Below are 17,220 nucleotides of genomic sequence, written 5' to 3' on the forward strand. Positions count from 1 at the left end.
AAACCCTGTTCTTTTAATATTTGGAATAAAGATTGACGATCAACTAAATTGTAGGTGTTTTAAAGTCAACAAATGAGCAAACTAAATCTTTGCCGCTTATTCTCTGATATCTTAAGATTAGTTTCAAGTTCAGAATGTGCTCTGGACATGAACGGCCTGGTCTGAGTCCTACCTGATATTCTCCAGTTTTTTGTTCTAGTTGTTGTTGTGCTCTATTGATGAGGCACTGGGATAGAATTTTGTGAACTACTATTATTATTATTATTATTATTATTATTATTATTATTATTATTATTTCTTTCTTGTCTCGGACGTTATGTCTGGTTAAAAGTGGAAGGTGACGCGGACCTTGATCAAGCGTGACTTCCTTTTAACTGTATGGTATATGTTACATTGCATTTAGGAACTTTAGGGTAATTGAACAAGTGTCAATAATTACAGATTTCTGTAGTTGTATGTATAAGTTTGGATGTAGCTGTATTGCATTGATGTACTGGTGGATATTGTATGGTATGACTCCTGTAGTTGATAGTGTAATTGGTATAATGTCAACTTTATCCTGATGCCACATGTCCTTGACTTCCTCAGCAAGTTGGATGTATTTTTCAATTTTTTCTCCTGTTTTCTTTTGTGTATTTGTTGTATTGGGTATGGATATTTCGATTAGTTGTGTTAATTTCTTCTTTTTATTGGTGAGTAGCGTTTTCTTTTTCCAATTTACTTTCTTCGCATCTGTTGATGTTATGTGATCTAAAGGGTTGTAGAAGTGGTTATGAAATTGCAGTGGTGTAGCCGATGTATTTATATGAGTGATTGCTTTGTGTATTTTGCTAGTTTCTGCTCATTCTATAAAGAATTTTCTTAAATTGTCTACCTGTCCATAATGCAGGTTTTTTATGTCGATAAATCCCCTTCCTCCTTCCTTTCTGCTTAATGTGAATTTTTCTGTTGCTGAATGTATGCGATGTATTCTATATTTGTGGCATTGTGATTGTGTAAGTGTATTCAGTGCTTCTAGTTCTGTGTTACTCCATTTCACTACTCCAAGAGAATAGGTCAATATTGGTATAGCGTAAGTATTTATAGCTTTTGTCTTGTTTCTTGCTGTCAATTCTGTTTTCAGTATTTTTGTTAGTCTTTGTCTGTATTTTTCTTTTAGTTCTTCTTTAATATTTGTATTATCTATTCCTATTTTTTGTCTGTATCCTAGATATTTATAGGCTTCTGTTTTTTTCCATCGCTTCTACGTAGTCGCTGTGGTTATCCAATACGTAATCTTCTTGTTTAGTGTGTTTTCCCTTGACTATGCTATTTTTCTTACATTTGTCTGTTCCAAAAGCCATATTTATATCATTGCTGAATACTTCTGTTATCTTTAGTAACTGGTTGAGTTGTTGATTAGTTGATGCCAGTAGTTTTAGATCATCCATGTATAGCAGATGTGTGATTTTGTGTGGGTATGTTCCAGTAATACTGTATCCATAATTTGTATTATTTAGCATGTTCGATAGTGGGCTCAGAGCAAGGCAGAACCAGAAAGGACTTAATGAGTCTCCTTGGTATATTCCACACTTAATCTGTATTGGCTGTGATGTGATATTATTTGAATTTGTTTGGATATTAAGTGTGGTTTTCCAATTTTTCATTACTATGTTTAGGAACTGTATAGATTTAGGATCTACTTTGTATATTTCCAATATTTGTTGTAACCATGAGTGGGGTACACTATCAAAAGCTTTTTGGTAGTCAATGTATGCATAGTGTAGCGACCTTTGTTTAGTTTTAGCTTGATATGTCACCTCTGCATCTATTATCAGTTGCTCTTTACATCCTCGTGCTCCTTTGCAACAGCCCTTTTGTTCTTCATTTATAATTTTGTTCTGTGTTGTATGTGTCATTAATTTCTGTGTAATGACTGAAGTTAATATTTTGTATATTGTTGGTAGGCATGTTATGGGGTGATATTTAGCTGGGTTTGCTGTGTCTGCGTGATCTTCAGGTTTCAGATAAGTTATTCCATGTGTAAGTGTATCAGGGAATGTGTATGGGTCTGCAACGTAACAGTTAAATAATTTATATCTAAAAACAAAGATGATGTGACTTACCAAACGAAGCGCTGGCAGGTCGATAGACACACAAACACAAACAAACACACAAAATTCAAGCTGTCGCAACAAACTGTTGCCTCATCAGGAAAGAGGGAAGGAGAGGGAAAGACGAAAGGATGTGGGTTTTAAGGGAGAGGGTAAGGAGTCATTCCAATCCCGGGAGCGGAAAGACTTACCTTAGGGGGAAAAAAGGACGGGTTTACACTCGCGCGCGCGCGCGCGCGCGCTCGCGCACACACACATACATATCCATCCACACATATACAGACACAAGCAGACATCTGTATGCCTGTTATGTTGCACCGGGTTTGACCATATGTTGCTCCAGAAGTGTTCCATGTCTGTTATGTTTGATGGATTGTCTATTTTAATGTGTGTGTTATCTATTGTCTGGTAAAATTTCTTTTGGTTTGTGTTGAATGTTTGGTTTTGTTTCCTTCTATTTTCACTTTTTTTGTATCTTCTAAGTCGTTTGGCCAATGCTTGTAATTTCTGCTTCTTTTCATCTAATTGCTCTATCACTTCTTGTTGTGAGATTTTACCTAACCTTTTTCGTTTTTTTTCTGACATTTCATTTCTTATAAATTGTGTTAGCTGTCCGATGTCTTATCTCAGTTTTTCTATTCTGATCTGTAGCCTGTGTTGCCATGCTGGTTTTGTGGGTTTCTTCTGTGTGTTCGTTGGTTCTGATCTCTGCCTAGTGTGTATATTTAGTGTAGTGAGTGCTCCTATATAAACCAGTAGTTGTAATTCTTCCATTGTTGTGTTTTCATTTATTTTGTTGTGTATGATTGTGTTGATAGTTTTTATTGTTGTTTTGACTTGTGGTTTATTTGGTGGTCTATGCAAGAATGGTCTAATGTCTGTATTTGTGTCTTTGTATTCTATATATGTCAGCTGAAATTTTTCTTCTATATCTAACATGTGTGTCACTTCGTGTTCTGTTTGTGCTTGTTCTGGTGGCTGTCTTAAGATTTCGTTTTCCTCTGATTGTTTAATTGATGCGTGTTGTTCTTTGTTTGTTCGCTCTGGGATGTTTGAGTCCATTACTGTATTTTCTTCTTCTTCTTCTTCTGATTGCACATTATTTTGTTCCAGTATTTGTTGTACTTGTTGTTTGATGTTTTCTAATTCTGACTGGGGTATCCTGTTATTTTTTGATTATTACACGGATCTGATCAGCTAGTCGTTGTTCTGTTAAAAATTTTAATTCTGGGTATCTGGTAATAAATGTTGTGTATACTTGTGATCTGTATCCAGTTGTGTTGGTTCCTAGGGTTGTTGCTTGGTAATAACAGAACATGAGGTGTCGATTAACTTCATCTGACCATCTCATCCTCTGTCTTTGTTTTCCTTCTAGGGTGGTTGCAGGAAGCATATCCTGCAAAACACACCTATTTGGATTTGAATCATTTTCCAGCTGGCTAGCAGTGTCGTTACCATTGTGGGCGGGCATAGGGTTCAAGCGTCGTCCCCGACCATCACGGCGCTTGTCCGAGGCTTCTTTAGTTCTGTCCTGAACCAACTAATCACACTAAAAGGGGGGTTAGCCCTTTTAGTGGTTTGTTCTTTTCGTCGCCTTTTACGACTGGCAGAACATACCAGAGGCCTATTCCTTTCCCGGGCCTCCACGGGATGATGATGATGATGATGATGATGATAATAATAATAATAATAATAATAATAATAATAATAATAATAATAATAATAATAATAATAATTATTATTATTATTATGATTATTATTATTATTATTATTATCATCATCATCCTTGTGAATGTTTTTGTAAGATGTTACGTCAGATGTAAGAGAGAGCCTTAACACCCTAAAACACACAGTAAATAATAAATTAGTGAAGTGAACCTTGATATTTTTAAAGCATCTAGGACTTTCGAATGTTTGGCTCCTGGTAGCATTTGTTCAAATCAGTATTGTCGCTCGCTCTTTGTTTTATATCCTGGAGCTGAACTATCTTGCCGAGAACCCTGAAGATATTGATGGTAATGATTTCCAATTTAATCAAGTTTCATCAGTGTTGTAAACAAAGTCCAAGTTGGTCATTTTCCTCCATTTATTTTTGAAAACCATCTTTAAAATAAAATTTACTGCATCTACATCAGCATTTTTTACCTTGTGTTTCCGGTTCACAGAATTCCATGGCAAGATATAAATCTGTACAACCATCCATTAGTTGCCACAAACAGTTCATTGCCACCCATTTATTTGTCTAACTGTAATGCCTTTTTCATTGAGCAAAGGACCAGATATTGGTTGCTCAGTTGATTGTTTTTGTAAAAACCATCATCACTTTGATGTTTACTCACGTATTCATTATCAAGTTTGCAGGTGTACTTCATAACTGAATTGGTATTCTTCTTAATATTGCTCCTCATACAGATACCTACATCACACTTATTGGCTGACTTAATACAAATTTCTCCCATTTTTTAATTAATCAGTGATGTTTATTATGATAACACCACCCTTTTGCACTTCGACATTTTTTAAGCACAGCTCTTACCTCTTCATTATCCCAGTCCTGTCCCTGTCTCCTCTCCCCGTCCGCTGTGGTTCCCATGCCCTCCCTTCTGAGACCTGCTCCCTGTCACTGGCAGAAGCAGTGTCTCCCTTCTTAAGCAGCAACTGGTGATGCCCTCCTGGTGACCAGGTTACCCTGCTAATCCGCACTGCCAACATTGCTGTCCGCCGCTTGAACAGGCCCTGTTCATTGTCGTCTAGTTCTGTGGTGGAGCACACACATTGCCACTGCTATCTGTGATTGTCATTGCGCCTTGCATCATCTTAAGCAGCACACATCGTCAGATGGTCTTATTACCTAAATATCTTTGCACTAAATATCTTTGCACTAAATATCTTTGCACCAAAGCCTTTTCATCTCATCTCTACGGTCATCAGTCCCTCCATTACGGGTGTGGGCTATATTCTGCGCACCCCGAGGTTGTCAGCACAGTATACCATTCTGTGTCTTCCCCTTCCAGGTGGCCTTTGTGCAGGTCTGTCAGTTCTCATGGAACACTTAGGGACCATTTTGTGATAGCACTGACGTCGGCCTCCTATTCAGCCTCCTTTTCCTCCAGAAGCAGCGGGCTGAAGCTACCTGCTTATGGTTTTACCACTTGCCAGGCAGAATCTTACAATGAACCTTTTACTGAATGAGAGCTGCTTCTGGCCTTCTTTTCTTCCCATGATTCAGCTCCTGACCCAGACTCCATCAGTAACCAATTACTTCAACACATCAATCCCCCATGAAGACATTGTCTCCTCCAGGTCTTGAACCATATTTGGCTCCAAGGCATTTTCCCCTCTGAGTGGAAAGACAGTATTGTGGTTTTTGTTTTTAGGCCTGGCAAGGGTCCGTCATTTCTTGTTAGTTACCGGCCACTCAGTGGGACCAAAGACCCCTGTAAGTTACCAGACCAGCTGCTGGCTCGTCAGCTCAGTTGGGTCCTTGACTCTTGGGACCTTTTAACTCCTTATCAGTGTGGCTTTCCCAAGGTACAGTCTCCCATTGATCATCTGCTTCAATTGGAAACCACAGTTCAGCAGAACTTTTCTCAGTGTCGCCATCTTGGCAGCAGTTTTGCTGCTGCTCGTGGATCCGGTTAACCATTGTGGTATCCGTTTAGCCATCGCTGCCTTTTGCACTAGCCCTATGCGATCCCTTCCCTTTTGATGCAGTGGTCCCAGCTCCTGGTTTCCTACACCATGATATCCGCTCTCTCTTGTCCCTCCCTCCTGTTAGTTTTGCAGCTTCAGACCATCGCCCTCCGGCTGTATGCCCTCATGTGGGTTTACCATTTGGGTCCCGCGTAGCTTGTCTCCGCTGTGACTTCCATCTTCCCCCTTGTCCTCATCACCATGTTCTCTCCTGACCTCTCTTGACCCCACTTGTTTGAACCTCAGCTGCGGATTCGGATGAATCTCTTCTGGGGTCTGAAAGCCTCATAATTCCAATATTGTTCCATTGTTTCTTCCAAATGCTCGTACGGGAGTTTCAGGATGCCATTGTTGTTTGTTTGTTTGTTTGTGTTTTTTTTTTTTTTTTTTTTTTTTTACACTGGTGGCTCTAAATACATGTGTTATGTGGGATATGCCTTACCATCTTCTGTTGGCACTGAACACCATCCCTTGCCTGCCACGCATGGAGTGTTTACTGCGGAGTTGGTGACTACCTGTTGGGCCCTCTGCATCGTTAAATGGTCCTTATTAACCCGATTTTTGTTACACATGGACGCAATGAGTGGCCTTCGGGCTGTCGTTAGTTTTCCTGCCATCCCTTGGCCTCTGCAATCCATGACTTCTCGCTAATAATGGTGATGCTGCTTGTTCCGTTGATTTACTTTGGTTTCTTGGCCACTTGGTAAGCCAGGTAATAAACTTGCTGATAGTCTGACAGGTAGATGTTCACCTACCCCCCTCAATTGTGGCCAACTCTTGGGAGGATACCCCCACTGTCTAATAAACTTCACGCAATCAAGGAGGCATCCACCAAGTGGCACTCTAACCTCTGCCTATCCCCACAGGAATCTACCATCCTCTGCTGCTTCGTATTGGCCATACTAGGTTGATGCATAGTTTTTATGACACAGTGACCCCCCCCCCCCCTTGTGTGGGGCTCCACTGCCTTTTGACCCTTCAGACTAAATATGCCCTTCCACCTTCCTGTTTTGGGTGTTAATGGATGACTCTCGCATGGTCTGTCCACGGTTTTCTTCCCAAAAGTGGCTTGTTCTTAGATTTAAGTCATTGAATTTTCCTCTAGAACTTGAGTCCCTCAGTGTAGGCACTGGTTATGGAGACTTTGGCCTTGCCTTCATACCAGTCAGCTTTTCCTTACATTTTGTCTGGTCTGTTACGCAGTTTTGTTTCCACTTCTGTTCTGTCTTTCCCTGGTATTGTCTCCATTGTATAGTGATAATGGCATGACATACGTGTCGGGACGGGTCAGTGGCAGTGCTGCACGTAGGATTTCTGAGGCACCCCTGCCCACTGTTTCCACCCACCCCCTCCTATTCTTTCCTTTTTCTGCTGCCCTGATGTCCATTTACCCTCTTTGTTTGTGCTTTGCCCATTCCTCTTGATTGAACTGTACTGTTTGTGTTGTTCCTCCTTTGATTTCTGCCATGTTAATCATGGGACTGACAACCTCACTGTTCGGTCCCCCCCCCCCCTCCCCCCCTCCCAAGTCAGCCAATCAATTAAATATATTAATTCTTGGAACATACACAATGTAGCGATTTTCATTTATAATTTTGTTGTTCTACCAAGAAATGACTGGTTTTTTTCCCTAGGATTGTTCATTCATTTAATAATGCCATAATTTTTTTGTAGCTTTATCCTTAAAATTTGTACAAAAAGATCTCACTATGTACTGTGCTAATAGAAATCTTCACTTCCTTTCCAGCAAGTTATCCTGAAGAATAGGCACTTGAAAGAAATAATAGACCATCTGCGCCGCATAATATGGGAAATTAACACAATGTTGACCATGAGAAGATCATAACTTGAATGGTTTTGACATTCTTTCAACAACTGTTAGTTTTATGCACGAAGAAATTTAAGCAGTGTTATTTTATTTAGTGTATGTTCTACTGACCATCTCAAAAACATCATTGAGATAATATCTTGTAGTGAAAGTATTGCAGAAAAGTAACTGTGAAGGACTGTTAAAATAAACTCAGATCGGTTTTGGAAGTTAGGTTGAACTGAAATTAAAAGCTAGCTTTGAGAAAGACCGTATGTTCAATGGGTTGTTGCATGGTACTATCTTGTTTTGTAATCTTGAAATAAATTGTACGAAGGTTGGCTCACAAATCAATTGGAGCCCTTTGAACTTTCACTGCCAAAAACAACATAATTATGGCATTGTAATTATAATATAAATATATTTTTTTGTTAATTGTACAAGAAATCTGTGTAACTTTTCCATGTCAAAAGTAATGTTGATTTTTATCTTTTGTAATTGTTGACTTCAGTTGCCAGTATTAAATAGTATGGACATAACCAAATAAATATACTGGTCTAAATTAAGAAAATTATTTTAAAGTAATTTATTTATGAATAGTGAATAGCGAGTTACCAGTACATAATTTATTGCCTATATGCATTTCACCCAAATATCTGCATCTGCAGAATCTGCAGGTAATCAACAAATGACATTTTCATTATTAATGAACATAAAAATATTATGTTGTAAAAGGAAATCAAATTTATTTTGTAATTCAGATCTTACTTTTGGTTGGGGATACCATCTACATCATGTAGAATCATTACATAAAATCCAAATATTAGAGAAAAGAATTATTTGGTGAGGTGGGAAGTCTGACAATTTTGTAAACAAATGAAAAAAATGAGGCAATCAGTTTTCTGCAGTTGAACGTGTGTGTGTGTGTGTGTGTGTGTGTGTGTGTGTGTGTGTGTGTGTGTGTGTGTGTGTGTGTGTGTGTGTGTTACCTCAGTTCAGTGTATCCTGTTGCCTAGTAGACATGTGGTCCACCATGCGTCCTGATAACTTATTCCACGTATGATGGCATTGATGTATATAAGGTGTGAATGGTACGCTGTGGTATAACCATCCGTGCTCTATTCACCTGGGTTACAGCACTGCACCCGTTGTTTCACCATACCCCACACATTTTTGACTGGCGACAAGTCTGGTGATCGGGTAGGTCAGGGTAAAGGCTAGTATCCTGTAACACTAAGAAGGCACGTGTTCATGCAGCATCATGTGGTCATGCATTGTCTTGCTGAAAAATAGTGTCTAAGGTGTCCCACTGGTCACAGTGCACTGGACACACACCAGCTGTGATACGCAATTGTACCTAATAGCACCTCACACGATAAGGCCTTGAGTTTGTGCTGTATGTATTGGGCCAATGTAGTCACTGAGATGCCACTTCCCCTGTCTGCGGTGAACCAAAATGTGGCCATCATTTTCGAACAAACAAACTGCACTCGTCCGAAAACGGTATGTGATGCCAGATCGGTCCCCAGTTATGTAGTTGAATACACTGTCGCCGTCCAGCACTTTTCTGCCCATTCGTCAAAGGTAGGCCGAGAAGTGGCCTGTGAGTACGTAACCCATGGTGTAATAAACAGTGACAGTCACCTCTGATAGTGTACAATGTGTTACACTCTTCTAATATTGTGCCAGACCCAAGGACAATGCAGATCTGTCCTGTAGTGTCATTTGGATGAGGTGTGAATTTTCTCAGAGTGGTGGTTTGGGTGGTGCGACCTGACCCATCTTGTCGTGTTCTATGACCTGCCGTGAACCAACATGCACACACCCATTGCACTGCTGAAACACTTAATTCCACATCAGCAGCAGTTTCCCAGATGGGTGCATCACATTCTCTCCTGCCAATAACGTGCCCTCTTTCAAACTCATTGATTTGATGGTACAGTTCACGCCTGTGTCTCTGAGGCATCCTGCTCATCTGTTAGTCACACTTATTCACTACCTCCAGTTTTTAGTGAAAATGAGTGTGCACATGCACATATTCATTTTGATGCTGATTGAGACCTTGCCTAAGCAAATGAGTTTGAGGGGGAAGGAAAGAGTTGGGTCAGGTGGAAGAGGGAAAGATTTGCAGGACCAGGAGGTGCTACAGAACTGAAGTGTCAGGAGTCTGAAGAGGGATAGGGAGGTGGTTCTCTATTGGCAACGGCACCTCACTCGTCTGCCCAACCAAACATAAACATCACAGTGGCAGTGGAACAGTCTGAGAAAAGAGAGAATTTCCATTATTTTAAGGAAAGATAGTTACAAGGACACTATTAATACAAATAAAACAGCAAAAAGAAAGAAAGAAAGAAAGAAAGAGAATGGAAAGGTATGATACATTATGAGTAAGACGCCTGTTCTGTGAGCCCATTGCATTTATTTTTTTGGCAGTGCTATACCTATACAGCCGCCCAAGTGAACTTCATGGGTCAATACCGAACTTAATTTTAATTATTTCTGCCCAGCCTTTCTAAACGCCATATTCTGCAACACTGTAGAACTAGCATCCATGAAGATATAATTTAATGAATTACTTAGCCAATGTTTTAATATGCATTCTGTTACATACTTCATACCTTACTATAAATTATCGGGTTTCAATAGCTAACCTCAGTTGAATTTGGGAGGGAAGAAGAAAAGGTATTAGGGAATATGTCAGGCATGCTTTGATGGCTCAGTTGGAAGAACATTGATAGCAAAACGCAGATGTCGAAATCTGCAAGTAATACTTGGAGATGTGTGATGGAATGAGTATTCTTCTCTAGGAGTGTTTTTTATTTGGTTATATAGCTAGTTAGTAAGCATTCTCACATCACACCAGTTTTCTGCTAGAAGTCGCAGCTACTTTACGAATGGGGTATTCAGGAGTCTGAGAAGCTAATTTGCATACGCAGCCCAGGGGAAAAAGCAAGGTCTGTTGAGTATCGGGTGCAACACTGTGCCCCCCAGTCACATGTTAACCAGTGAGTTGCTAGTGGATCTCTTATCTGCTCTAAACTAGGGTCTGTCTGCTACTGTCTGCTACTGCTGCTGCTGCTGCTGCTGCTGAACTATTTTGTGCATGAACTGATACAAAAATTCACAAAGGTTTTACAATGTTGAGCAGTATTGGCCACAGTTTATTTTGAAGGAAGTCAGATGATCAGCTTGTGATCTGCAAGCAGAAATACCTCATGAGGCCATGAAGTATTGCTAAACCATCTTTTGTAATTCGTGAGTAGTTTGAGTTTCTATCACACGTCTTATTGTGACAGCAATTAGGTATTCCATGCAATGCAAAGCTTTGTGTAACAGCACAGTGCTAACGTTTTATTGGGGTTGCCACCATAAGGCACATCCTGGATGTAAAAGTTCTAGGCAGACTGAATGTTGATTTTTTAAATTTGAGGAAGGTTTGTTGACAGACAGGAACAACTGGAACTTCACACCTTTGTCATGGAGTCTGTTCAGTGGTCATTAAATTTAAGCTGTTTTAGGTATAAATTTGCCATAGTAGTTAACTTTGCCCAAAAAATTTGATGCTCTTTGAGATTTTTGGGTATCAGTAGTTCGATGATTTCCTCCATACAGTCCAACATGGACTCTTCCTCAATACATGACGTAAGTACTTAATACTGGCCTCAGCAGTTAAACTGTTGTTCTTGTAGTGAGTGAATATTAAGTGCGGACTTTGCATAAACAGCTGCTGTGTGAGCTCTGTTACAATAATATTGTCAGGGTGTTTAGCACAATTGTATAATGCTGGAATACAAGCAATGCCCTAACCATGCCAAAGGGTAAATGGTACCACTGGTGAATATTGAAAGGCATGTTCAGCATTAAGATTTTTTTGTTGCATTTGTGCATTAGTGGCAATTGTGTGTGTGTGTTGTGTTTGTGTGTGTGTGTGTGTGTGTGTGGTGGGAGGGGGGGGGGGGGGGGGTCTTGAACCGAAATTATTTGGTAGCCATGAACGATAGACTTCAAATCTCAGATGCATCCCACTGCACAGCATCAGAAGCCCACTAAGCTGTCCCCTCTGCCCATGCAACTAACTCCTCCTATCAGTAAGAAAGTCACACAAAAAGTTTTTTTTGAAGTTGAATTGACAGCGGAACCATTGGGTTGGTGAGCACTCTCTCTTTCCTGTGGTGAATTTATGGTTAAGGACACTGGTATGAACATGAACACGGAGGAACTAGAAAGCTGGTGACCATCTTATGTTCCCACTGACCTCTTGGGTGAATCACTACTGCCGAGGGGGACAGACAAGGAGAACCATTGGCAATCAGTGACTCCCACAGGGACTTACCTATTCCAATGGAACTTAAATGGATAGCGATTGCAGTTAAAAGAATTGCAGCTCCTGGCCCAGGAGAGAACATTCTGCATCTGCTTAGAAGAAACTCATTTTAAAGTCACTGATACACCTGCATTAAAGGTTACCACACCTGCAGGAAGGATGATGATACGGAGAAAGGGATAAGGGTGGAGTGGCTGTTTTTGTCGATTACAGATGCTGAATCAGTCATATTTACCTATGCTAATGTGCCTCCGGTAGCTGCACCTCCACCGAATATGGCTGAAAACTTGTCTAAAGTAAGCTATTTTAAATTATATGGTTTTCATCAGATTTTTAGTCCAAATAGCTTAATTGCATTTAGTTTTTGAATAACCTACATTTTATGGCCAGACTGAGTCTCATTCACTACAGTTCATTCACTACAGTTCATTTGCAGGTAAACAGCTAGCCACTTACTACACTTGACTGATGTCTTGTATTGCGATTGTTCCAGGGCAGTAACCTAACACTGAAGTGACCCAAAAAATTGTGTGGCAAGTAAATCATTAACATAGTTACTAATGACACTATCATCCCAAGTAGGTAGTCACATCAAAACACACTCACACTCTATTGTCACAGTTAACAGAAGGAATTATTAAAAGATCGACATATTTCATGAAGTTAAATACAAGTTCACAGTCGATCATTAAAGACAGTCCCTGAATAAACACTCATGCACGAAATTTAGGTAACTAGACATACATTTTTTATTTGCATTGTGTACTAAATCATCTGCAGTACATTGCCTGGTAATTTTGGGCACAGATCTTGCTCGTTTCGTAACCTGCAGACTAACTCAACTGGCTTTTGAAATGTTTCTTTCATAAGTCTGCAATACTGAAAACTACATTTAGCTATTATTGTTTGCTATTGGCACATGTTATGATTAAACATTTACATTCCTGAGTAACTGAATAGATTTGTTTCAATGAGGACGTAAACAATAATTACTATTGAATTCTATTGTCTCATTTGCCAAAATACTGGGTACTACTTCAGTAACAATGTTTTTGATTATAATAGCAATTACTCTAAAACTAAAGAAGTGTAGAAGTTGCTAACATATTTTCAACATTGGCTGTCTATATACTTCAGTTATTTATGTGTACTCTTGGTCTGCTTTATCTGACAGTCAGTAATTGGGTATATGTTTATATGTAAAAGGTGATAACAAAGTTTGCAGTTACTGGTGTAATTCAGTTTTTACTTTTCAACTTCTCACCAACTGTTTACATGAGTGGATGGGGGTAGCTTGTAGCAACATGCGGTACCCACTTCTCTGTACCTAACCTAACCTAACCTAACCTAACCTAACCTAACATTTCATTCTTGTAGTAAATTTTGTCCCATTAAATGCATCTGAGCATGGTGAAAACGGGAGGAATTTTCACATGCTTTGGAAGAGCTGCCAATCACTCAGAAGGCAGCTCTTCCGCTAGCAGACCACCATGACAGTCAAGCGAGTCTTTCAGGGATTATCCTCAGCTGTCTACTTGCCGTCATCCTTGTGTGTGTGGTCTCCACAATTAGCAACTCGTGCATCTGCAAATTTCCAAACTTTGCACTTCCCATGAGAATCCTGTGCAAAGCCCACCTAAGTTTCCAGAATTTCCAACAAACAAGTCTTTATGTGGGAAAGGGCAACACTTGTTTCCCATTTTGTTATAAACAAATCTCGTTAGTGGATACAGTTTTAACTTTATGATGAAAGCTAGGGAATGGATGTCCAGATCCCTGATCGGAAGAACACTTAGGCCCTTTCTGGGACTGTCTAGGAAAGATTGTGCGGAGTACCTTTTTTAGATCTGAAGAAAGGCTACCAAAAATTGAGAGCTGCATTTGGAGCTGTATTTGAATTTCTATGTTTTTTTGTTTTTTTTATTTGCTTCAGTTCCTATAGGGAATTAGCAGCTTTTTAGCTCAGCAGACTAAAAGATAATCAGCAGGCTTGATTTAAAGTTATTTGTTCACTGCCTTGTAATACACTGCACCAGCCAAAATGCAACCCCACTTTGAATGCTCTTCTTAAACACGGGATGAGTTGGTTGACACTCATTAGCAGCTGGAAATTACCATGACTACTGCCAAATGATTGGCAGCTGCTGCAAATCGATGAGTCGACTTTCACTGAAACTGAACCAGTGGGACTCACTTCATCTGTTTTGGGGAAACCTATTTTGTCTATTGTCAGGAGGAGACAAACGCAAAAGGATAGGGGTCTATTAATCATCGGTAGCTGAAACATAAGGCGAATGGTGGTACGCCTTAGGGAAATGGCAGCAAGGGACAGGTAAAGACACCAGGTGTACTCAGTGTGTATGTCTCGGAGCCTCATTCAACATGTTGAAGAGACCATTCCAGCATCCATTGAGGGAACAGGGTGCAACCAAATGCAGATTGTGGCACATGTTGGTAAAAAATGATGCCTGTCTTCTGGGCTCCGAGGTCATTCTTCGGTCATTCCAGTGACTAGTGGAGTTTCAAAGCAGCTCACAATTTGCAGCATTGTCCCCAGAACTGATTGTGGCCTTTGATTCTAAGTCAAGTGGAAGGACTGAACCAGAGATTTCGAAGGTTCTGTGACAAGTTAGGCTGTGACTTCCACCGTAGGGTTGAGAACTGTAGGGTCCCCCTAAATAGCTCAGATGTGCACTACACATCAGAAGCTGCTACTTAGGTATCTGACTCTTGTGTGGCACGCACACAAGGGTTGGTTTTTTTTTTTTTTGCGGCTCTCCATCCAATCCAGATAACGATACTGTAGGAAACCCAGAAGTATCAGTGATCAGTGTAAGATTGAAAGAAATGCCTCCCACAGGTGAGAGTATTAAAATCTGAAAGGTAAACTGCCGAAGCATTCACAATGAAGTGCCAGAGTTTGAAGCAGTCTTTAAAAGCAGTGAAGCTTACATAATACTATGTTCAGAAAGCTAGTTGAAACCTGATATTGATAGTGGTGAGATTTTTGGGGAAAATTTAAGTGTGCATTGAAAGGATAGGAAATGGAGATGGTGTATTTGTCGCAATAGACAAGAAACACAAATCCACTGAGATAGAAATGGAGATTAATTGCATAAGACTTGGTATCAGGTGTGGGCGTAAAATGATGATTGGATCCTTCTGTTGCCCACCAGACTCATCTTGTGCTGTAACTGAAAACATCAGAGAAAACCTCAGTTCACATCTACCTAAGTTCCCCAGTCATACTGTAATCATCCATGGTGACGTTAATCATCCAACAATCAATTGGGAAAATTGCACTTCTGCTAGTGGTGGACATAAGACATCCTGTGAAACTTTACTAAATGCGTTCTCTGAAATCTATCTAGGACAAATAGTTAGGAACCCTAGTTATGATGGAAATATTGGATCTAATGGCTTCTAATAGACCTGACCTCTTTAAGGACGTCCACATCGAAACTGGGGTCAGTGACCATGACATGGTTGTGGCAACAATGAACCAAAGCACAAAGAACAGCTAAAACAAGCAGATAAAAAATCAGTAGTTTCATATATGAATGAGGAACTTGAAACTTTCAGCCAGAGCAGGAGGATCTAAGGAACTCTGGCTCAAATTTAAAAGAATAGTTATCCATGTAATGGATAGATACGTACCCAATTGAATAGTTTATAATGGGAGGGAACCTCCTTGGTATACAGTAACTATAAAGAAACTTCTTAAGAAACAGAAATTACCGCATAACAGCTGTAAAACAAAGTGTAGGGCTAAAGACAGAGAGATGGCGAATGAAATGTGTGTCTGTCGAGAGCAAGGCGCAATGTCTTCAGTGACTACCACAGCAGAATATTGTCATATGACCTTTCACAGAGACCAAAGAAATTCTGGTCATATGTAAAGGCTGTTAGTCGCATCAAAGTTAGCATCCACTTCTCAGTGAATGAGACAGTAACTGAAACTGGGAGGAGCAAAGCAAAAGCTGAAATGCTTAACTTCATTTTTCAAATGTTCCTTTACAAAGAAAAACCCAGGAGAACTGCCCGAATTTACTCCTCATACCACTGGAAAGGTGAATGACACAAGTACTAGTATCAGTGGTGTTGAGAAACAGCTGAAATCGTTGAACTTGAACAAAGTGCCAGGTCCTGATGGAATCTCGGTCAGATTCTATACTGAGTTTGCGGCTGAGTTGGCCCCTCTTCTAACTATAGCTAACTATGGTCTATCATAGATTCTCCAGACAAAACGCTGTGCCCAGTTCTTGGAAAAAGGCACAGATCTCACCTGTCTAAAACAGCGCTAGTAGAAGTGATCAACAAAATTACTGTCCAGTATCCTTGGCATAGATTTGTTGTTGAATCATAGAACATATTCTGAAGTACCTTGAACAGAATGACCTCTGCAGTGCCAACCAGCATGGATTTCGAAAACATCAATCATGTGAAATCCAACTCTCACTTTTGTCACATGACATACTGCAAGCTTTGGATCAAGGCAACCAGTTAGATGTGATATTGCTTGATTTCCAAAAAGCATTTGTCTGAGTACTGCACGTATGCTTACTGTTAAAAGTATGATCACATGGGGTATAAAGTGAAGTTTGTGACTGGATTGAGGACTTTTTGGTACGGAGGACACAGCATCTTATCTTGGATGAAGAGTCATTGTCAGATGTAGAAGTAATACTGGGTGTGCCTGAGGGAAATGTGTTGGGACCCTTGCTGTTCATGTTGTATGTTAATGGCCTTGCAGACAATATTAATAGTAAAATTAGGTTTTTTGCAGATGGTGCAGTTATCTATAATTAAGTACTATATGAAAGAAGCTGCATCAGCAGTCAGTCAGATCTTGATAAGATTTCAACGTGGTGCAAAGATTGGCAACTTGTTTTAAATGTTCAGAAATGTATAATTTTGCACTTCACAAAATGAAAAATAAACTTAGCAATGAGTCACTGTTGGAATCAGCCAACTGGTACAAACACCTTCTTGTAACACTTTGTTGGGGATATGAGATGAAATAATCAAATAGGTTATGTTGTGGACAAAGCAGGTGGTAGCCTTTGGTTTACTGTCAGAGTACTGGGAAAGTGTAGGCAGTCTACAAAGGAGATTGTTTATAAATCACTTGTGCGAGCAGTTCTCGAATGTTGCTCAAGTGTGTGGGACTTGTACCAAATTGGACTAATAGGGGATATTGAATGTTTACAGAGAAGGGCAGCGTGAATGGTCACAGGTTTGTTCGACACATGGGAGAGAGTCACAGAAATTTGATGGAACTGAACTTGCAAGACTCTCGAAGA

General features: G+C 40.0%; 1 protein-coding gene across 2 annotated transcripts in view; it reads left to right on the forward strand.

Moving 5' to 3' along the window:
* Positions 1–8,147, forward strand: part of LOC124550285 (mediator of RNA polymerase II transcription subunit 30-like) — a 99,177-nt gene extending 91,030 nt beyond the window's left edge. Inside the window, exon 7 of one of the 2 annotated variants that reach the window (XM_047125300.1) lies at positions 7,534–8,147. In XM_047125300.1, coding sequence (XP_046981256.1) covers positions 7,534–7,632 — 99 coding nt within the window. In that variant the 3' untranslated portion in view covers positions 7,633–8,147. The remainder of the gene's footprint in view (positions 1–7,533) is intronic. The other variant, XM_047125301.1, reaches the window with a different exon arrangement.
* Positions 8,148–17,220: the final 9,073 nt, after the last annotated feature.

This window comes from Schistocerca americana, chromosome 1, assembly GCF_021461395.2.
Source record: "Schistocerca americana isolate TAMUIC-IGC-003095 chromosome 1, iqSchAmer2.1, whole genome shotgun sequence".
Taxonomy (NCBI): Eukaryota; Metazoa; Arthropoda; class Insecta; order Orthoptera; family Acrididae; genus Schistocerca; species Schistocerca americana.